Genomic DNA, 23,285 nt, shown 5'->3' on the forward strand with positions numbered 1-23,285 from the left:
TCTAACTTTACCTGGAATGCCATTTTATTAAGGAGTCCAAGGTAGCATGGCTTCATGAACTCAGCATCCCCTGGGGCAGAGCAGGGGTATTTTGGGACAGTATAAGTACCTTGATCTCAGTTCTATCGATGGCTGTTAGGAAGAGCAGGTGGGCCAGGAAGAGGCAGAGTGAGAGCTGCAGGTGGAGCGAAGTGCTGGTGTTCTGGATGGCTTTGCACAGCAGGAAGATGAGGGCTGCCAGGAGGAGGCACAGCAGAGAGAGGCTCAGCCCCATGTAGGTGATCACAGTCAGTGCAGGATCCTCCTCCTGGGACACATCAGAGAGGACATCACAGTCACCCTTTCCTGCTCTGGGGTAATGATGCTTCCACCATTTTTGTTTTTATCTTTAGGCATATAAAAACCAGGAATGGAGGAGCCAAGTAGGTATGTGATGTTTATGGCTAACTTTCTACAGGTTCAGAATGTTAGAATTTTATGGGATCTGATATGATTAATTCTGTCTCTGGAAGGATTGAGGGACAGGAGAGTCCTTAGTCAAGACCAAGCCCTGGAACTCACAAGGGTTTATTTTCCTTTAGACTTTTGGGCATGACTAAGCTTATGGGTCACCACAAGAGGTTCACATAGGCATGTAGTTCCATATTGAGCAAGCCTCCATCCCCATCATGTGATGGTGTGTGACATAGTCTGTACCTGGAGTCATGATGTCCAGGTATAAACCGTGACCCTGAACTCCACACACCTCATCCTGTAATAATTGTTCCTGGCTCATCACAAATCCTTACAGATTTAGAATTAAATCCTTGGTTAAAAGAGGAAAACTGATACATTTTGTTGACGGTGGTGGGTTAAAATTCATATTTTTCTGCCACTTTTTGGAATACATCCTAAAATCCCTGAGGACAAGGAAAAAAACCCTCACCAATTCCCTTTTAGTGTTAAGTCAGGGAAGGAGAGAGATCGAGAGATGGAGAGAGGTGGAGAGAGAGAGACAAAGAGAGGAAAGGATGAAGGAGAAAATGAAGATTAAAACATTCAAAGTAGGTGCATCTGGATAAAGAGCAATTGAGTATTTTTAGCACAAATTTTATTTTGCAACATATCTCTAAGTTTGATTTTGTTTAGGAATAAAATGTTTAAAAATAAATAATGAGGCCACCAGATGATTTTGATGAACTATAAATTTTGAGAATATTTGGTTTATTGAATAAAACTAATTTTCCTACTGTATTAAGAGCTCCCCCAAATCCATAAGAAATTTATCAACAAGACAGTGGAAAAATATACCAAGGATGTGAACAAATTGTTTCCAGAGACAGAAATACTAATAGCCCCTAAATGAAGATGTTAACAGTCCATTAATAATAAAAAACACACACAGTTTTTCCTAGATACGATATTTACGTCTTAGATGGGTAAACATCCAAAAATTTGCTAGTAAACTTGTGGTAATGGTTTGAGGAATCACAAACTTTTACATAATACCTGTGTCAGTGTCCACAGGTGCGACCTCAAGATGTTGAAATACGGAAATATCTACCAACATGCAATTATGAATTTGACCCAGTATCCATTCTAACTGCATATTCAAACATGAGATCAATGAGGTAAGTGTAAACAGTTGCAACATTATTTGTATTAGTAAGTGATCTAATAAAAACGCCCATTATGAGAGGCCTTGATATAGAATTTACAGCACATTCACACAACAGAATGTATTTGGCCAGAAAGTAATGAAGAATCCTTGGATGACTCAAGAGAATAATCTATCAGCTGTGTGAAAAAAGGAGAGCCAAAGAAGAAATACATATACTATATTTATATGTGTAAAATATCTATTGAAATTTGCAGGAGAAATTAACAACTTTGGTTGTTGAAGCAAGAGGAACTAAGTGTCTGGGGCTAAGATTGAGATGGAGAATCTCCAGTGTTTCCTCTCTTTTTCTGTTGGAATTCAAAACTCAACTATCTGAACTCTTCAATAAACAGGAAGCAGTATATAAGTAAAAGTATGAATATTGTGGTATTTAGGGACATGGCTGTAGGAAACATGGACTCGGAGTATCGTTCAAACTTCTGGGGGCTCCTATGAGGTCTGACCATGGTGCTGTGATCATTTCCATGCTTACTTTCATGTGAGTGCCACCTTTACTTCAGTAAATTCCCCATTACTTGAGATCACCAGAGAGTATTTGGTTTTGGTGAACCAGAGAAAGTAAGCGGCTCACCTGGCCAGGTGAGGAGGCAAAGATTTCTCCCGACCCACCTGTACTCACTGGCTCCCTTGGCCCCATCTGCTATCACCAAATCTTCCTTTATGCAGCCCCTGTGCGTCCCTGGTCTGAAGACCCCTGTGGTAAGCAGAATTCTAATTGGCAATCATATCCCATCCCCTGAGGTACACATAACCACTTCCAGGTTTGAAGTCAAATGCCAATGTAGGTTCTGCTGTGAAGGGATTTGCAAATGGAATTCATATCCCACATTAACTGATGTTAAGAAAGTTTATCCTGCATGGGCTTGCCTTAATCATGTGAGCTCCTAAGAGATCTGGGCTTTTTATTGGAGAAAAGATTCAAAGTTTGAGAGAGTTTTGATGTGAGGAAGCTTCTCTTGCTGGCCTCCAGATAGGAACACTGATACACTGTGTGAGGGCCCAGGAGAGGTCCACATGAGAAGGAATTCAGGTAGCCCCTGAGAGCTAAACCTGGACCCCTGCTGTTAGATAGGAGACAAGGAGACCTCAGTCCTACCATCACAAGGCACTGAATTGTGCCCAGAATCAGAGGGTTAGAGGAGGACCCCAAGCCTCAGATGACAGTGCAGTCCAGGCTGACAGAATGATTTCAGCCTTGTAAGAACCTGAGCAGACAACCTAGCTATACCATGCCAGATTGCTGATCAGCAATAACCGTGAGATAATTCTTTCAGGTTTTACATATGGGGGAATTTGTTACACAGTGGTTGACACTGAATGCAGCCCTTCTCAGGGCTCTCACCTGCACATCGTATTGGGCCATGAGGACAGCAAAGCTGCTGAGGTGGGTACGTTGGTAGATGGTGCTGTTGTCTCTGATGCTGGCCATCCTGCAGCCTTTGGTGGCCCAATGACCAATTCCATTCTGGCCACACTCCCAGAAAACACAGCATATCTTCTCCCTTGGCCCAGGGATCACTGACTTTAGGAACAGGAAATAGGTGTGATATGGTCGTTCTGTAACTCAGAAATGCTGACCCAAATCTGGCTCATGAAGGGCTTTCCTGGGGATATTATGTACCCATGGGGGAGCCCCCTGAAGCCCAAGGCTGTGCCCAGGACACAGGTGTCTTCCACCCCACAGGTCCATCCCACCTGGACTCACATGTTGGAAGACAAAGGTGACTGGGGAGCTGAGGTTCTGGGTGTTATTGCTGGTGATAAAGGTGGATACAACATCTGACAGCAGGATGTGGGAGATTTCTTGCGGCAAACCCTTGTGTGTCTCATGCAGAACTGCCTGTTCTTCAGTATCCAGGACCAGGGGGACTTTATCCAACAACTTCCCTATCCCTGGGGTGGAGACAAGGCCCACCACAATAGTACCTGCAGGATAAGAGCAAGGTTGACATCTTGGGGGTGCCCAACATGACCCCTCCTTTAGATGGACTCTTTCCTTGTGGCCCCACCATAACCCGCAATTCCCTTTAAAGTTTAGTTTTCTGTTTGTCACTTCTTTGTGTATCTTTTCCCACTGTGAATCCTCAGGGACCGTTTCCCTGCCTCAACCATTACCTGAGTCATTAGATTCGTGCACTGTATCCCAGGTAGCATCATCTGTGTCTGATTCTGAATCAAGGTGATATTCCTGTCTTCTTCCTCCAACACCTTCAGGGAGAGTTCTAAGAGTTGTGGGGGTTATACAAGGAAGTTAGATTAGCAATTGTGCCTACAGTGGTAAACATAATACTATTATTTGTATATATAAGAAAATGTTTTACTATATTATATAAATATGTAAATACTTTATATATTACATAACATATATATAATGATATTATTTGTTATAAGTAATAACATTTGGTACACATAATAATGGTATATCTTTTGAACCTACAAAGGATTATAATAGAACACTATAAGAAATTTATTCCACAACAAGTTAGGCAACCTAGATGAAAAGGAGAAATTCCTAGAGACACACAAAATACCAAAAGTGACTTAAGAAAATGGAAAATCAGAGTGATCTGGTAACAGGTAAGCAGGTTGAATCAGTATCCAAAACTTCCCCAAAAGAAAAGAACAGAACAGATGGCTTCTGTGTTGAATTCTCCCAGCCATTCATGGAAGAATTAACACTAATCCTTTGTAAACCTCTCCATAGAATAGAAGAGACAGGAACACTACCTAAATATTTCTATGAGACCATCATTACCCTATAAATAAAATAAGATAAAGACATCACAAAAACTCCATAGACCAATATCCATTATGAACATGGATACACAAATAGTCAATAAAATATTAGGAAAAATTTTATCCAAGGAAACTCAAGACATATATTGAAAACTACAAAAGATTGTTGAATGAAATTAGAAACCCTAAATATATCATAAGACATCCTATGTTCATGGATTGGAGAGTTCATATTGTTAAGGTTCATATTGTTAAGATGGCAGTAGTCCCCAAAGTGGTCTATAGATTCAGTGCAAGCCATACCAAAATTCTGACATCATTAAATTAATTTTTTGGCAGAAATGGAAAGCTCATCCTAAAATTCATAGGGAATTACGAGTGGCCTGGCTATGCAAAGCAATCTTGAAAATGAAAAACAAATTCGGAGGAGTTACAATTCCTCATTTCAAAACTTACTACCAATCTATGTTCCAGCCACTCTGGGGTCCATGTGTTTGTGGTCAGCATGCAGTTAACTTCTTCCACCTGGTGGGAGTTTTCTTATCAGGAAAACAACTCAAAGATACAGCTCAGATTATTATATATACCCTCGAGGAGGAACTCAGGTCCTTGGCTTTGTTTTCTGGCTGAACTATTATTATTTTGTCTTGCTTGACCCTTTTCCTTTCTTTCAGCATTCTCCCCCTTCTCTTATTAAATTTGCTCTTTGGAACTCCAGGAAGGCCTAGGAGGCTAAAGATTTTCTACAATATAAGTATCAGGTGGGGGATACAGGGGTCTGTCCCGTGTAAAGTCCCCACAGGTTCTGCTTGGTTTGATATGGACTGAATATTAGATGATACCAAAATAGTCTTAACTTTTGAAGCGTGGTATTGGTATTATGGTTACACAGGACAATGTCCTGATTCTGGGTGATTCATGCTGAAATATTTAATGGTGAAGTGTCATGATATTTTCAACTTTCAAATGGTTCAGAAAAAAATTATATCTACATCTACATGCAGTCAGTTCTGCTATAATGCTTGTTTTGAAAACATGATATTTTTCTGGGTATTGATAAATTCGGAAACAATTTGAGCATAATGTTAATTTCATGTTTGCTTATGTGTAATTTCATCTGCAAGGCACACAAGAGAAACAGGAGTTAACTGCAGAAAACTGCACCCAGGTGAACCTAGCTGCTCAGAAATACACAAAACACATGTGCACCGCTCAAGACACTGCCAGTGCATTCAGTGCCTCTCAGGTGTTATGAAGGATCCCAATATCCATCTGGGTTCTGACTTTGTCTGAATTTAGGTATCTCTCCTTCCACCTCTTCATTATAACTCACAAGTGTCAATCCTGATGATCACTTCTACAAGCAAAGGACAGGCCTCTTTCAAGGTAAAGTGCTCTGTTTCTTGTAGTGCTTTTGTGTTTCTTAATCATTCAATATATGTAAGATGCTGTTTTCTTAGATTCCTTTTTTTTAAATGTTAGTGACAAGTTTTGAGTGTTGAACCCCACCCAATCCCATTTTTCCCATAAGCCCTGTGGCTTTCACTGTGTGATTACGCACAATATTGGTTAGGAACACCTATGAAAAAGTCTTGTTTAAGAGCAAACTTCCCTGGAGGGGGCAAGTTCCAGCCCACTGGCTGAAACTCATTATGTTCAACCACGTGACCTTCTGCCCTGTTGTCACTCAGGGAAAGGGGGTGGGGTCTCATGAACTGTCCAATCAGGGGCGCAGCACGGGAAGGTGGGTGGGGTAACACTTAGCCGACCACTTAAAGGCTCCTGTAGGTGCTCAGTGTAGCGTTTCATCGGCTCTCCCGGGTCCCAGGTGTCTCTCTGTAGCGGTTATGATGCTGTGAACTACAGAGGCGGCAGGAGTGGAACGGAGGACCCCAGGGGGACCCCAGAAGCCAGGAAATGGTGAGTTGAGGGGCCAGGTGTCCCAGGACAGGGAGGAGGGGTTGAGTCGGAACCTGCCACTGTGGGACCCGTACCCTGCTGCGGTCAACTCCGGAGTCTGCAGACCCAAGTCCGCCCGGGGCTCAGCTCAGACCTAAGCCCCCTCCAGCTCTCAGCGCGGGGGCTGCGCCAGCAGCCGAGACTTCGGGCGTCCTGTCCCATCGCTGTGCGTGGTGACTTTGGCCCGGAGCCTCTCTGGGCAGCTCTGCACCCGCAACCCGTCTCTCCTCAGATTGTGCATTGACCTCGGGTAGAGTCTTCAGACTCTGTGTCTGGTCTTTAAGTGTGGGTGGAGCTTTTGTCTGTGGGGACCCCTGTGCCAGTTTTCTCCCCAAGAGGACCCGTTTTCTCCTGAGCTTTCCAAATGTTTGGGGAAGCAGAGTCTCAAATCCACGAACCTGTCGCCCCAGCCTAGCTCTTCCTAGGGCTGGCATTAAATCCATAAATTCCAGGTCCCTCCCCGCCTTCCCAAAGCCAACTGCGTCTCTAATTCACAGTATCATTATCAACTCTTTGTCCTCCGTGGTGCATGTCAAACAGACGCCGTATTTTTCTTTCCAGGGCAGAAAATTTGTGTGTTCATTTATTAAATAATAAAGCCAGGGCTTCCCTGGTGGCGCAGTGGTTGGGAGTCCGCCTGCCGATGCAGGGAACGCGGGTTCGTGACCCGGTCTGGGAAGATCCCCCATGCCGCGGAGCGGCTGTGCCCTGTGAGCCATGGCCGCTGAACCTGCGCGTCCGGAGCCTGTTGCTCCGCAACGGGAGAGGTCATAGCAGTGAGAGGCCCGCGTACCGCAAAACAAACAAAACAATAAAATCAATAGTATTATTAATGGAAATAAAAATTATTTAATGCTCACCATATATCAGGGACTGTGCAAACACACAGATCTCATTTAATCCTAACATGCAATAAATATTAAGCTCGCTTTTTAGAAGCAAACATTGAAGGATCCAAGAAGTTAAATCCTTACACAGGGTCCCACAGCCACTCTTTGGCAGAGGGGGATGCAGAATTTTGTCATTTTCCCACAGCCAATGAGTGGCTCATGTTTAAAGGTGTCGTTTTTGGTTTTCCTCTCTTTACCATGAGAGGAAAGCAGAGAATAACCACCTGTATCTAGGCTGTGTGAAACCCTTGGGTGTCTCCCCCCAGCGTCTTTGCTGGGCACAGACATCCTGTATCCTATGGGAAGCCCTTGGGTGTAGCTACCCCCTGAGAAATGTTTCTGCTCCTCCATGGGTTTGTCACCCTAAAAAGTTTTATTCACTTTTTAGTCACCGTTTTACAGTAATTGTAAACTAAAGAAAGAGGTGAATTTCAGAGAAGTATAATATAACATTAGTACATTGCCTGTGTTAAAATTTGTTTCCCTTTTTTCCTGCCCTTAGCGGGTGTTTCTGAAGTCTTTTGCTTACTTTTGGGTGCTTTCGAATGTATCAGTAATTCCAGGGCTTAGGCTTGCAGAGCAGAAGTGCTCAAGTATGATTGTTTACAAAAGTTTCTTGTCATGGAAATAAAACCAGCATCATTATTTTCTGGAGTCAATAGATACTCGTGGCTTTTCTTGTTGAGCTAGCAGAATGCCTTACAATCTTCTTTTTTTTTTCCCTTCTTCATTTTTCATGAAGTGTTGTGTTGCTGTCTTTGCATTTGAAGAAACAGTCACCTCCTCCAGTTTCTACTGACTGGCTTTGGGAGAGAAACACCTTTACCATTCAACCCAGATGGATATTCTGAGCTTCTCTCAGGCTTTCTCTGTGGATGCCCACCTCATGCCTCTTGTTCCCTCTTTTGGACAGAATTCTTAAGATTCTATGCCTTTCCTTGATCCCTCACATCCAGGCTGGGTGCTGTGTTTGCTTCCCCTGAAATGCTCAGGTCTGTATGTCTTCCCAATCCCACCTAGTCATGTGTGTGCTTATGAGCTACATGTGTGTGCTTACTGTGCAGTCTTGCGCTCCTCATCTGGGGGTCATGTGAGGAGCCAGACATAGGGTGGGGTTTGACGTATATGGAGCATTGGGTGTGCCCATGGCCAGTTGGAAGTGTCTGCAGGCAGAGTATCCCAAGCAGCTGGTGTGCAAGGCTCCTGATGGATTCAGTGAGCAATTAGTAGTGTCTGCAGCCCTTTTTTGGACTTCCAAGCCCTGGTTGGTGTGAGTCCTCTTGACTTCCTGGTACCAGCCTTTCAGCCACTCATCCATGCTGACCCCCTTGGTATTCTTTTTTATTTATTTATTTTTGGCTGCGTTGGGTCTTCTTTGCTGCCTACAGGCTTTCTCTAGTTGCGGTGAGTGGGGGCTACTCTTAGTGGCGGTGCATGAGCTTCTCATTGCGGTGGCCTCTCTTGCTGCGGAGCACTGGCTCTAGGGCACGTGGACTTCAACAGTTGTGGCTCGTGGGCTCTAGAGCGCAGGCTCAGTAGTTGTGGTACACGGGCTTAGCTGCTCCATGACTTGTAGGATCTTCCCGGACCAGGGCTGGAACGCATGTCCCCTGCATTGGCAGGTGGATTCTTAACCACTGCGCCACCAGGGAAGCCCAGTTTTGTTTTGTTTTTTAATCTACTGTGACAGGTTTTTTTGGTTTCACTTATTGTATTTAGACCACTGATGTTTAAAGTGATTATTGATACAGCTGGATTAATATCTACCATATTTTAACATTTTTTATTTGTTGCCCTTGTTCTTTGTTTCTTTTTTGTCTTCCACTTCTCTTCTGTCTTCTCTACCTTTTAGGGGACATTTTACTTGATTCCATTTTTTCTCTTAGCATATCATTATAACTTTTTTTTTTTTACATTTTTGGTCATTGCCCTTGAGTTTGTAGTATACATTTACAACTAACCCAACTCCTCTCTGAAGTAATACCATAGCATTTCACTGGATGTGCAAATTCTCTCCCTTGCCCCTTGTAACATTTCTGTCATTCATTTCACTCATCCAAAAGCTATAATTACTGAATATGTTGCTGCTATTATTATTTTCAACAAAATGTTATGTCAGATTAATTAAGAATAACAAAAACAAATGATTTTATTATTACCTTCATTTGTTCCTTCTCTAACACTTAACCTTTATCATTTACCTTCTTCCTGATGAATTTCTTTTAAGTTTTTTTGCAAAGCAGGGATTTTGGTGACAAATTCCCTCCATTTCTTTGGAAGTCTTTATTTCTCCCTCACTTGAAAGATAGTTTTGCTTGACACAAAATTCTAGTTGGGAGGTTTCTCTTTCAACGCTGTGTTTCACAGAACTCTCTTCCTGCTTGCATGGTTTCTGAAAAGAAAAGTCCAATTTACTTCCTATCCTTGTTTCTCTGTAACTAAGGTTTTTTTTCCCCTGACTTCTTTCAAGATTTTTTTTGTTTTTGATTTTTCTTGAGTTTGAATATATATTTCTAGGTGTGCATTTTTAGGGTTTTTATCCTGTTTGGTGACCTCTGAGCTGCCTACATCTGTATTTTGGTATCCATTATTGATTTGGGGGAAAATCTCATTATTATTTTATGTATCCTGTTTATTTCTTCTCCTTCATGTATTCCCATGTTGTATACGTTACACCTTTTTTAATTGTCCCAAAGCTCTTGGATTTCTGTTCTTTTTACCCTTTTCTTATCTTTGCGTTTCAGTTCAGAAGGTTCTAGTGACAGCTCCTCAAGGATGCCGATTCTTTTTTCTCACACATTTCCACTGTAATGATAAGGTCCCCCCCAAAGGAATTCTTTACTTCTGTTCTTTTGCTTTTTTAAAAAAAATTTCTTTGATTTCCCTTTGGTTCTTTTTTAGAGTTTCCAGCTCTGCACATGTCACCTATCTGTTCTTGCAGGTCTTCCATTATTTCCATTAGAGCACTTAGCATATGAATCATGGTTGCTTTAAATTACTGGTCTGATAATTCCAGCATATCTGCTACATCTGAATCAGGTTCTTTTGCTTGTCCTAATCCCAGAGATGTGTTGGGGTGGTTTGTTTTCTCTCTCCCCCCTTTTTGTTATTTTTTTAGGAGATGTGTTTTTTAAATCTTTTATTGTGCCTTTTAATCTTTTGTTGAATACCAGACATGATGTCCCGTGAAAAGGAACTGAGGTTTTTAGGCCTGTAGTATGAGATGTTAGGTTTATCTGACTAGGGTTTGGACTTATTATTTGCTGTGGCTGTCAGAGGCTAAAATATCTTCAGGTGTCCTTGCTTTTGTCTCCCATGTCATCTTTAGGAGTACTAAAGAGACTTGTAAATAAGTTCTGAAACATACAGTTCTGTCAGTGTTTTATACTGTTATTAGCTATCTTCTTGATGTGGTGGTACGTTGAGGGTGGAAAGGAAATGTTTTATAGTCCCATGATTGGGTCTCAGTATGTGACCATGGACTGTGAACTTCTGTGGTATAAGAAGGATATTTGGCCTTTGTCCATGGTTCTTAACAAAGACCTCCTAAAGCCCTTGGAATTTCCCATGTGATAAGGGTGATAGTAGCATCTTATGTTCTAATGAGGCAACTGTTTCCAGACCCATAGATGATTTCATGATGGGGGATGGTTACCAGGAAGAACAAAGCTATGATTAGAGGCTTAGAACTTTCAGCCCAGCCCACCCTCAAGCCCCCAGTGTTGAAAACTCCATCAAAACCCCTAAACTTCGGGATTCAGAGATATCTGAGTTGGTGAACACATCACTGTGCTGGGAGGCTGTCATGCCAGGAGAGGGCATGGAACCTTCCTACCCCTGTTCGCCTACTTTGCCCTGTGCACCCTGTCCATTTGGCTGTTCCTGACTTGTATCTTTTCAGATAAACTGATAATAATAAGTAAAGCATTTTTCTTAGTTCTAATAGTCGTTCTATCAAATTAACAGACATGAGGGGTTATAGGGAACTTCCGAATTTGTAGTCGGCCATCCAGAAACGTGTGTGGCCTGGGCCTTGCATTTGTAGCTGGCATCTGACGTGGGGGCAGTCTTGTGGTGTTGCAGGAAGGGGAACCCCTTCCAGGGCCTGAGAATGGGCTCTTGTCTAACACTCAGAAATGAATTGTCCAAGGAGACACACATGCTGACAAAGCGAGAGATTTCACTGGGAAGGGGCGCCCAGCTGGAGAGCAGCAGGGTAAGGGAACCCAGAAGAACTGCTCTGCCACATGGCTCAAAGTCTCATATTTTATAGTAATGGGGTTCGTTTCTGGGTTGTCTCTGGCCGATCATTCTGACTCAGGGTCCTTCCTGGTGGCACGCCCATCGCTCAGCCAAGATGGAGAAGGATTCTGGGAGGTTGGTAAGATATACAGACTGACATCTCTTCTCTCCTTTTGACCTTTCCCGAATGTTTACGGTTGGTGGTAGCTTGTTAATTCTGCATTCCTTACCAGCACCTCCTGTTGTAAGATAACTCATTCAAGTGGTTACTATCGTGTCTGGCCAGGGTGGGCAGTTACGGTCAGAGGTTCCCCCAACAACAGGACTGGGCCCTTCAACTGTGGAATCTGATGTTAACTTTGGTTAGTGGTAGAATTGAGTTGTAAGACACTCAGTTGGAATTGGAGAGCTGGTGAAGTGGTTTCAGAAAACACGCCACGTGTTTGCTATTGGGGTTTAAACAAAACAAAACTCTCAACCTCACAAGTCTTTCTGAGGTCTCTCTCTCCCTCAACTTAGGTCAGGCAGAAAGGCTAGAGGGGACTCAAGTTAGCAATTTCCCCTGTTGCCAAAAAATCTTGGCTGTCTGTGCACTGATGCTGAACAGCAATATGGAGACAAGAGTCTTTGGAGGAAAAGAAAGATAGCTTTTAATTCTTTGCCAGGCAAAGGGGAAAACACAGCAGGCTAGCGCCTCAAGAACTGTGCCTTCACTTCCCGAGGAATCAGAGGAGATCTTATAGGTGGGGCTCGAAGTCCAAAGTCCGAGGGTGTATGATAAGGATCGAAGTCATGAAGGTCTTGCATTTTTTCTTCTTCTTGCATTATTTCAAAACAGTCACAGCTGGCGTCAGGCGGAGCGGCCAGTAACTGGGCCTGTTTGTCTCTGGTTTTATTGGCCTGTGACCTTCTTTCTGAAATGCAAAAAGCAACAAGGGGGTGACTTGTAACAAGGGAGTGCAGGGAGCTTAATTAAATACCAGGTGCAGGATGTAATTTACATCACACAGAGTTAGGGAGTGATAGGTGTAGGATGTAATTCACATAGTGTCAGGTAGTGATAGGTTAGCTTTGTGAAGGACTAATCTAGTTACAGACACTACAGATTAGTAACAGTTAAAATATAGCTAGGAGTGATTAACTCTTTCAGGCCTGTTTGTTTCTTCTCTAGCCTGATCACTGTTCCCTTTACTTTCCTTGTTCTCAGGAGAGGGAAAACTTCATTTCTATTTTTGCTGCAACACACTCCCCACTGCTAGTTCATTCCCTCCATACCAGTGGAGGAAGGGAAACGGGCATCATTCTTGTCTGGCTGAGGACAAAACTTCAGTTTTGCTCCACTTGACAAACACCAGCTGTCTGGCCCAGGGGGGCCCATCTATCTCCTACTTCACCCTCCCACCATGTCAGTTAAGCACTGATAAAACAGAATCTTTTGAGGACAGGCATTGTTAAGAGCAGAATATTATGGGCATATTTCAAAATTGCTATTTTACTGTCTCTCCAATTTTGGAGACAGCAGTCAGCCCTGTGATTAATGGTTTGATAGATCTGAGTTGTTAATTTTAAGTTTGTTTGCTTTTTTCTGGTGAGGATTATAGGGATGTCCCCTTCTAAGCTCTTTGCATGCCAGATGAGAATTTAGAAGTCTGACTCCGTTTTTTTATGTTTGACTGCTGACAACTTTTAAAGCCTCATCCTTCCTTCTCCTGGTGCCCCACATCTGTACAAGATGACAAGAAGCCCTGAGTGCTTACTTCTTTGGTGCTGGTAAGAGATTAAATCCTTGGTAGCCTCTGCCTTTATGTGCAAAACCTCACACTAGTCCACCTCCTAATCTCAATTAAAACAAACAAACAAACAAAAACCTCAGGCAAAAATTGCAGCAACATGGATGAACCTAGAGGTTCTCATACTGAGTGAAGTAAGTCAGACAAAGACAAATATCATATTATATCACTTATATGTGGAATCTAAAAAAATGGCACAACTGAACTTATTTATAAAACAGAAATAGAGTCACAGATGTGAAAAGCAAACATGGTTACTGGGGGGAAAGGGGGGTGGGGAAGGTTAAATTGGGAGATTGGGATTGACATATACACACTAACATATATAAAATAGAGGAACTTCCCTGGTGTCCAGTGGTTAAGACTCTCCACTTCCAATGCAGGAGGCACAGGTTCAATCCCTGGTCTGAGAACTAGACCCATGTGCTGCGTGGTGCGGCCAAAAATTTTGTTTTAATTAAAATAAATAAAATAGATAACAAATAGGGACCTACTGTATAGCACAGGGAGCCCTACTCAGGACTCTGTAATGACCTATACGGGAAAAGAATCTAAAAAAGAGTGGATATATGTTTATGTATAATTGATTCACTTTGCTGTACAGCAGAAACTAACACAACATTGTAAATCAACTATATTCCAATAAAAATTAAAAAAACAAAAAACAAAAAACTCAGGCCAGTCTCCTTGCCTTGTTCTGTCAAGGCATTTCCCACCTGTTTAAGAGGCCTTCCCTGCCCTCCCCAGACACTTCCATTATGGAAGTAATAAACTCTTTCATACGTTCCTGGCAGTAATGTGTTGTCAATCAAACCTAGGGTAGGGACCCCCCTAACACGGTAGGTTACCATAACAGTTATAGAAGGGGTAAGGTATTGGTCAACTGAAAAAAAATATTCACAACCTGAAAGTTGAGAGTTATGTTTTCTTCAGTGGACATACTGAGGACTTCAAGTCCGGAGGCAGCATTTCAAGTAACCCTGAGAAAACTGCTCTGAGGAGGCGAGAGGGGAGCTAGGATATATAGGAGTTTTGCAACAAAGGGCAGGTAGTAGGAACAAAAGATTACTGTTAATAAAAGAAAACTAGGTACAGTAAGTCCCCTACATAAGAATTGAGTTCTGGTTCTGAGAGCACGTTCATCAGTCCGATTTGTTTGAAAGTCCAACAGAGTTAGTCTAGGTATCCAACTAACACCATCGGCTATATGGTACTGTACTGAAATAGGTTTATAATACTTTTCACACAAATAATACATAAAAAAACAAAGAATAAATAAAACATTTTAAATCTTACAGTACCGTCCCTTGAAAAGTACAGTAGTACAGTACAACAGCTGGCATACAGGGCTGTCATCGAGTGAACAGGCAAGAAGAGTTACTGGAGGAGAGGGAGGAGGTGGGAGACGGTAGAGCTGAAGGACCTCAGCCGTAGGAGGTGGAGGGCAAGCTGCAGTTTCACTCGCGCCTAACGTTGATGGAACGCTCATTTGCATCTTTGAAAGTTCTCAACTTGAAGGGTCGTTTGCAGGGACTTACTGTATCTCAAGTTAAGGAATTGAGCGCTTTTCTATGTATGGGAAGATGCAAGAGTCTGGGCTCACTGAAACCATTCCTTTGATATGCACCTCAGCTATCTGGGGTCAGTATCCTGTGTTTTCACATCCTGAGTTTCCTCCGGGGTCACCGGCTCACCTTTTCGGAGCTGCAATCCCTGATGACTGTGACATCCTTTGCTTACTGATATGGCAGGCAATATTTTATTTCTCAGTATCTTTATCAATACACTTTGCTTAATTGTTCTATTGATAAATACTCCAGATTTTTACGTATCAATGCACGCCACCCTTTATTTTTAGAAGGTACAAATGATGATGAATTTATGTAATCCATTTTTTCTAAATATTGGGTTGGCCAAAATGTTCGTTTGGGTTTTTCCATAAGGTGGAAAAACCCAAACGAACTTTTTGACCAACCCAATAGATACATGGCTTGTTACTGTGGATGAAAAATGCTGCCTGCCGTATCGATAAACAAAGGATGTTGCAGCCATCAAGTCATCAGCCATCAAGCCATCCCCAACTGTGCACCGTGAGGGGATTCAGGATGGAAAAAAGGATACTGGCCCTAGATAGTTAAGGTGCATATCAAAGGAATGTTTTCAGTGAGCCCAGACTCTCGCATCTTCCCACATGTAGAAAAGCGCTAATTCATTAACTTGAGATATCTGGTTTTCTTTAATTAACAGTAATCTTTTGATGTTCCACTACCTGGTTTCTATCGCAAAACTCCTGTATATCCTGGCTTCTCCCTTACGTCTTTGGAGCAGTCCCTCAGAGCTACCTGAGAGATGGCCTCCCAAGCTTGAGTCCTCAGAAAGTCCGCCAAATAAAACATAATTCTCAACTTTTATCTTGTGCATTTTTTCAGTCGATATTACTAATTTTTGCTGCCAAAACCATGAATGAAAACTCAGATTGCCACCTGACAGGGCAAACAAACATATACAAATTATGTTACTTTCCAAACTGAATTTCTTCTTAAAATTTTTATCATAAAATATATTCAGGGAAAAATGTACAAAATGTTTTGTGGTAAGATTTAGTAATAATATACACATCCTTGGAATCATCGTGAAGATTCTTAAATGGCCTGTGGGCAGTGGTGAGGTGTCCTGATGTTCCCATCCCTGACTTATCTCCATCCTGCCCCATTCATGACCACTGTCCTGATTTGTTTATCTACATACTCTTACCATCTAAATATTATTTTTCACTCAGCAGTGTTCTTTCAGTTTTACCTGCTTTGACCTTTCGACAATCGAGTATTAATGGAATTCCACTGAAAAGGTTTTCCGGTGGTTTCTCTGCCTGTGTTTCACACATGCTAGTGTCTGAGGCTTCAGGGCTGGTCTAGGGCTGTGGGGTTCATCCTCCCACCAGAGCCAAGTGCCCCTGAGGCAAGGGGACTTTTTAAAGTACCAAATGAGTGGGGGTGGGGAGGGAGGGACAGAATTCTCCTAAAGGAAATGGTGAAAAGATGAAAGTAGAACGGAACACTCTTTTTTCTGGTTGGGGTGGGGGAGTGGGAGAGCTGCTCTGCGAGGCTTGCGGGACTTTGGTTGCCAGACCAGGGATCCAACCCGTGCCCCCTGCAGTGGAAGCACGGAGCCCTAACCACTGGACGGCCAGGGAATTCCTGGAACAGCCTCATTATTACCGAATAGTGAGGACACAAAAGTGTCCATGTTTGTGAAGGGTCACAGTTCTGTGCCAGGCCTCAGTGGCCTTATGGTTTGACGCTGGGTCCTTGGAGAGAACATTTCCCACCCAGTGGCAGGACAAGGTCTGCTCAAAGACGCGACCTCCGACCTCCTGTCACTCAGGCACGGGAGGGCGGGGCCCTGTGAACTGTCCAAACAGGGGAGTCACCAATTGTTTTACGTGGCGGTGCTGCTACGATGACGGTGGAGGCGTGGACTGCATGCTCAGTGCCGCTGGCTCTGGCAGTGGCCGCATCAGCTCCTGCTGCCCTTAAAGGCTCCAGGTGGCTCTGCCGCACTCTGTGTCGCTGTGACCGGCATGCCGCGGCGGTCATGGGGTGGACAATCGGAAACTGCAGAAACCGAAAAACGGTGAGTGTGCGCGGTCGGGTGTTGGGAGAGGGCGGCGGTGGGACTGATGGAACCGGGCCTCCTGTGCGGCCAACTCGAGTCTGCGGACCCGAGTCAGCCGGTGGCGCGCCACACAGCCTAGGGGCTGCGTCGACAGCTGGGACCCCCGGGTGTCCTGTCCCTGCGAACCCGAGTCTCCCCCACACGGCGCGGTGGCCATAGGGAGGGACTCGGGGCATTCGGGACTCGGTCTCTGGGGTACACGTGTGGGAGCAGCTGTGGTCTGGGGATGTCCGGTTCCCCGTTTCTCTCCAGGGGAATCATTTTACTCTCATTTTTTAAAATGTTTGAGGAACAGGATCTCAAATCCACGACCCTGTCCCCCCAGCCTAGCTCTTCCTAGGGCTGGCAATAAATCCCTAAATTTACAGATGTTTCCCCGCATTCCCAAATGCCATCTTCCCCTCTGCAGTTCATAGTATCACTATTAACTTTTTCTCCGTGGTGCGTTTCAAACCGATGCAGTATTTTAATTGTTTAATCATTTATCAATAGAGCCATGGATGGCTCTTTAATTTAAAGATTTATTGTTACAGCTGTTTTACTTGAGAGGAAAGCAGAGAACCACCACCTGGAATATGTTATATGGAATGCTTGCACCTCTCCTCTCAAAATCTTCCTTGGTCACGGACATCCTATGGGAAGACCTTTGGGTGGAGGTCTTGAGAAACTTTCCTGGGTGATCTTTTTTCAGCACTGCCTCCGTTCCTGAGTTTCTCTCTTTGAAAAGATTTATTCACTTATTTGAGACTCAGTTTTTCAATAAATGTAAATTTTATTTATTCAGTAGACCTGGGGAGACAGTATAAATTTTTTCCAAAGAGGCAAGAAAGGTGAATTTTGGAAAAATATTTCATTATTACATTCTGTGTATGAAAATTTTTGTTTCCCCCTTTTTTTTTTCCCACCCTGAGCGGATGTAGTAATATTCTGAGGTCCTTTGGGTGATTTCCAATGGCATATCAGGACTTAGACTTGCAAAATCTAGAAGTGTTCCAATATGATTGTTTACAAATCAGTTTCTCTTTTTGGAAATAAGTCATTGACATCTTCATTTTCCGACAGGAATAGATGTTTTGGGATTTTCCTGTTGAAAAAATAAAATTGCCTTACAGTCTTCTCTCTTCCTTTACACATAAACACTGGATTGAGTGATTTTTCTGGATTATTGAAACACTGGGTTTATATCATTTAAATTATCAGTGGTGATCCAAAGTATTGTGACTGGAGCAGAGGCCTGAGGCCAGTGACTCCAAACTAAAGTTCCCATCTGGAGCTGGCAGTGGGGGGGGGGGGGTTTCTTTGGCCTAGATGTTTTATGTTTGAGTTCTGCATCCATGATATAGGTGCACCCGGAGTGTATTTTGTGTATTAAAAAAGCCTGTGGTCAGGAGTTCTGTCTCCTGGACAAAAAGTTTATGAATTTGGGAGTTTGAGTCGGATATTAAACTGAATCTGCCTGAGAGTTTCCTCACGTGAGAATGTGAGGAGAGCTCTCTCCAGTGACTGCTCAGGTGTCCCTACCCTCCTTCACCAGGGACTGACCCACCTTAGGGGTTGTATCTCAACCTGGGTATCTAGACCCCAAGCTTGGGAATGTGTTTAACTTTCTGAATGTGGGTTTTCGGTCTTAACTGTGGGTAAGCAGGCTTCTTACCTGAGCCGATTTGAATATTTGTGTTTCTTTTCTTTAGATGCCTTTATCTATTGGATATTTCAGTCCTTTAACTCTAGGTTCCCTTAGCAGTTTGAAATTTTATTTCCTTGGTGAGTGTATATGATTTTTGATTTCTTGGACTTTGAAAAATATAAGTTGATTGAAAAATATGTGTTTAAGGCAAGAAAGTCCTGGAACCAAACAGAATTTCTGCACCTTTTAGGCAACAGAATCTTAAGCTGTGAGATGGGTATGTTTAGGTTCTCAGGCACATCTTTCATTTTTAGATCAGTTTTTGTATGTGCTTGTCCCTAGAGAACTTTGATATTTAAAAGGCTGTACAATTCTTAAGGCAAGTGAATTTCTACTTGTATTGATGAGTGAGAAAAACTATTGAATTTCTGTTTTAATTGATATGATAAAAACTACTCAAACTTAGGGGAGTCTCTGAAAATCCTAGTAGGTTTCTTCATGGATTAAATGCAAACCCCTAATGCATTATAATACGATACTCACTCCTGACCATATCCTGAGTGTGAAATATAGTGGAGGGACAAACTATGATGTCATTTGTCCTTTTAGTTAGAAAGACATTTGAAGTCTTTCACTTTCTACAGTTTGCAGTTGTATACCCAATAGTGTTTAAAGAATTAAATTTAGAATGATTTCCTTTGTAGAAAAGTTAAAATTACTTTTAAAATAAATTTAAAGTAGCAAAAGGTAATTAAAAACAGACTACTAGGTAGGAAAGTATGGTGTATATAAATTTCTCTTAATTTTAAATAATGTTTATAAAGGATTTATAAAATTGTAAGATATGAAACAGTGAGATTTCTGGGTTTTTAGGACATTTTAGGCTTACAGAAAAATTGATCAGAAAGTACAGAGAGTTCCCACTTGACCCCTCTGCATCCACACAGTTTGTACTGTTTTTTTACATCTCATATTATTATGGTATATTTGTTACAATCGATGGACCAATATTGATGCTATAAAGTCCACTGTTTATATTAGCCTTGACTCTGTGTTATACAATGTAGGGGTTTTGGCAAAGGTATAATGACATGTATCCATCATTTCTATATCATATAGAATAGTTTAATTTTGCTAAGGATACCCTGTGCTTCACCTATCCATTCATCCCTCCCTCAAACCCCCAAATCCTTCCCAAGCAAAGATCTTTTTACTGGCTCATAGTTTTATCTCTTCCAGAATGTCCTATACTTGGAATCATACAGTATGTAGCCTTGTCAGAGTGTCTTCTTTCACTTAGCGATATGCTTCTAAGTTTCCTGTTTCGTTCAGGCAAATTATGCTCAGAGACTGAGACTGTCTTTGCCAGTAATTTATTTAACACAGGTTCACTGCAGGAATTATAATTTATAATATTTAACAAGCCAATAGCAAATAGGATAATGTCTCTTAATAAGCCAGTAAAGACATAACGTACCCCAAACCAGTGATAGTTTAATTACACTGTTGTTCCAGCCAAAGGGAAGATGAAAGAAATAAAGTCCAAATTTAGTTGAGTTTCACCTTTATATGAATTGGTTCTTGATAGCGTCCGTCCTTCCAACTAAAAGCTGGGTATCAGATGCCCGCTTAGATCCTTCCCTGCTGGGCAAAGGCACTAGTGTTGGCGGGCAAGGTAGGCTGCTTGGTCCAGGGACCATTTCATGGCTTGCACCACTGCCTATGAGGAGTAGGCTCGCCAAGGCAGAAACAAATATGTCCCTTCTCTTCCTGAGGCTGCTGCTTGGTTTAACTCCACTGCTATCCAAGAGTAACCTGGCCACAGCAGGAGCAAGTGTCTCGTGATCCTCTGAGAGCTTTTTAGATTAGCAAAGGGTAGCCTTACCCAGACTGAACACTCAACTTAAGTCCTCACAGATTCTTGGTGTTTAAAGTTTAAATGGCCGTCACGTGATTGTCACTCCTCCACATGTTCATCATGGTAAGCACAATTTTGATGGCGTCATCCTGACATGGCCTCCCAAAGTAAACAAATTCACTCTTGGACCAAAACATCTTTACTTGAGCCATAAACAAGTAGATCAAAACAGCTTCACTTAAGCCATAAATGCGTAAGTTTAAAATTATAACAAACGAATACACAGCAGTTTCCTCCTTGTCTGTTCATGGCTTGATAGCTCATTTCTTTTTATCACTGAACAATATTTCATCATATGGATATACCACTGGTTGTTTATTCAACTATTGAAGTATATCTTGCTTAACTCTAAGTCTTGGCAATTATGCATAAAACACCTGTAAACACTGATTTGCATATTTCTGTGTGAAGACAAGTTTTCAACTCATTTGGGTAAATATAAATATACAAGGAGTATAATCTAGGAGCTAGATCCTATGATAAGGGTATGTTTAGTTTTGTGAAAAAACCGCCTGTCTTCCAAAGTAGGCATACCATTTTCCATTCCTATCAGCAATGAGTAAGGATTCCTCTAGCTTTACATCTTCATCAGTATTTGGTATTCTGAGTGTTTTGTATTTTACCCGTTGTAATAACCGTTTAGTGGTATCTATTTGTTTTATTTGCAATTTCCTAAAGACATTTGATGTTGAGTTTCTTTTCATATGCTTGTTTAACATCTGTATATCTTCTTTATTGATGTGTGTGAAAATCTTTCACCCATTTTCTCCCCCATGGTTGGGACTTTATTTTTGTCCCCCAGGGATTCTTGTTTTTTTTTCAATTTTGCCCCCCCCCTTTTTTTGGCTGTGCCACACAGCATGTGGGATCTTAGTTCCCCAACCAGGGATCAAACCCACGCCCCCTGCATTGGAAGCGTGGAGTCTTAGCCACTGGACCACCAGGGAAGTGTCCCAAATTTTGCCCATTTTTTAACTGGATTGTTTGTCATCTTACTGTTGCATTTTAAGAGTTCTTTAGACATGTTGGATACCAGTCCTTTGTCAGATAAGTGTTCTGCAAAGATTTTTTCCCCAATCTGTGACTGTCTTTATATTCTCTTACCACTGTCTTTTGTAGCACAGGGGATTTTAATGAAGTGAAGCTTATTGTTTTCTTTCTTGGATCTTGCTTTTGGTGTTGTATCTTAAAATTCATCAATTAACATAAGGCAACCTTGATTTTCTCCTACGTTATCTTCTAGAAGTTTTTTACTTTTGCATTTTACATTTAGAGCTATGGTCTATTTTAAGTTTTGTGTAAGGTCTGTGTCTAGGTTTACTTATTTGTTTTTTGCGTGTGGATATCCACTATTTCCAGCACTGTTTGTTGAAAAGACTTTCTTTTTTCCATTGAATTGCCTTTTAGTCCTTTATCAAAGATCAGTTGGCTATATTTCTCTGGGTCTATAAGAAAGCAGTTGACTTCTGTATTCTCAGTCTTTCTATACTCTCATTAATTCCTGGAGGGATCTCTGGTGTTATGGTTTCTTTCAGATATTTTACATAGAAAATCATGTCATACACAACAAAGACAGTTTTCTTTCTTTCTTCCCAATCTGTATACATTTTATTTCCTTTTCTTGCCGTATTGCGTTAGCTAGGTCTTCCAGTACAGTGTTGAATAGGAGTGGTGAGAGGAGACTTCCTTATCTAGTTTCTTACCTTACAAAAAAAAAAGCATCTAGTTTCTCACCATTGTGATGTTGCCTACAAGTTTCATGAAGATGTTGTATCTCAAGAGCCTGAACGCCCCTCTATCCCTAGTGTGTTATCATAAGTGGTTGTTAGATTCTATCAAATGCTTTTCCATATTATTTACACTCCTTTCATTCCTGATATTACTAACTTCTGTCTACCCTCTTTTCTCAGTTAGCTTGACTAGACCTTTATCAATTTTACTGATTATTTCAAAGCGCACCAGCTTTTGGTTTTGTTGATAGTCTGTATTCCTGCAATTTTTATGTCTTCCATACTTATTTCTTTTTTTGGTCATTTTACTAATTTTTATTGAGATATAATTGACATATAATATTGCTTTTAAGTGTACAACATAATGACTTGATATTTGTACACATTGTGAAGTATTACCACAATAAGTCTAGCTAACTAGACTAACATCATCACAGTTAGTTTTTTTTCTTGTGATGAAAATTTTTGAAATTTCCTCTCTTTTCAACTTTCCAATTGTAATAAAGTATTATTAATTATAGTCACAGTGCTGCACATTATATCCCCTGACTTATTTTATAACTGAAAGATTGTAACTTTTGATCTGCCTTCACCTATTTCACCCACGCCTTGACACACACACACCTTCATGTCCCACCTCTGGCAACCACCAATCTGTTCTCCATTTCTGTGAACTTGGGTTTTTTGGTTTATTTGTTTTGCTGCATGGCTTGCAGGATCTTAGTTCCCTGAACAGGGGTTGAACCCAGGCCCATGGCCATGAAAGTACCACATCCTAATCACTGGACTGCCAGGGAATTCCCAGGGTTTTCTTTCTTTGTTTCAGATCCCATATATAGGTGAGAGCACATGGTATTTTTCTCTCTGACTTATTTCACTTAGCATAATACCCTTAAGGTATATCCATGTCACAAATGGCAAGATTTCCTTTTTTATGACTAATATTCCATTGTGTGTGTGTGTGTGTGTGTGTACATTTTTAAAATCCATTCATCCATCATTGGGCACTTAGGTTGTTTCCATGTCTTGGCAATTGTAAGTAGTGTTGCAGAGAACAT

General features: G+C 41.8%; 1 protein-coding gene across 1 annotated transcript in view; it reads right to left on the minus strand.

The window, feature by feature from the left end:
* The window catches only part of LOC136120413 (adhesion G protein-coupled receptor E2-like), a 31,928-nt gene extending 15,767 nt beyond the window's left edge, over positions 1 to 16,161 (minus strand). The window contains 6 exon segments of the mRNA XM_065873824.1: positions 110 to 307; positions 3,003 to 3,182; positions 3,366 to 3,586; positions 3,776 to 3,808; positions 3,811 to 3,882; positions 16,077 to 16,161. Coding sequence (XP_065729896.1) covers positions 110 to 307; positions 3,003 to 3,182; positions 3,366 to 3,586; positions 3,776 to 3,808; positions 3,811 to 3,882; positions 16,077 to 16,161 — 789 coding nt within the window.
* Between the last annotated feature and the right edge of the window lie 7,124 nt (positions 16,162 to 23,285).

Source organism: Phocoena phocoena, chromosome 3, assembly GCF_963924675.1.
Source record: "Phocoena phocoena chromosome 3, mPhoPho1.1, whole genome shotgun sequence".
NCBI classification, from domain to species: domain Eukaryota; kingdom Metazoa; phylum Chordata; class Mammalia; order Artiodactyla; family Phocoenidae; genus Phocoena; species Phocoena phocoena.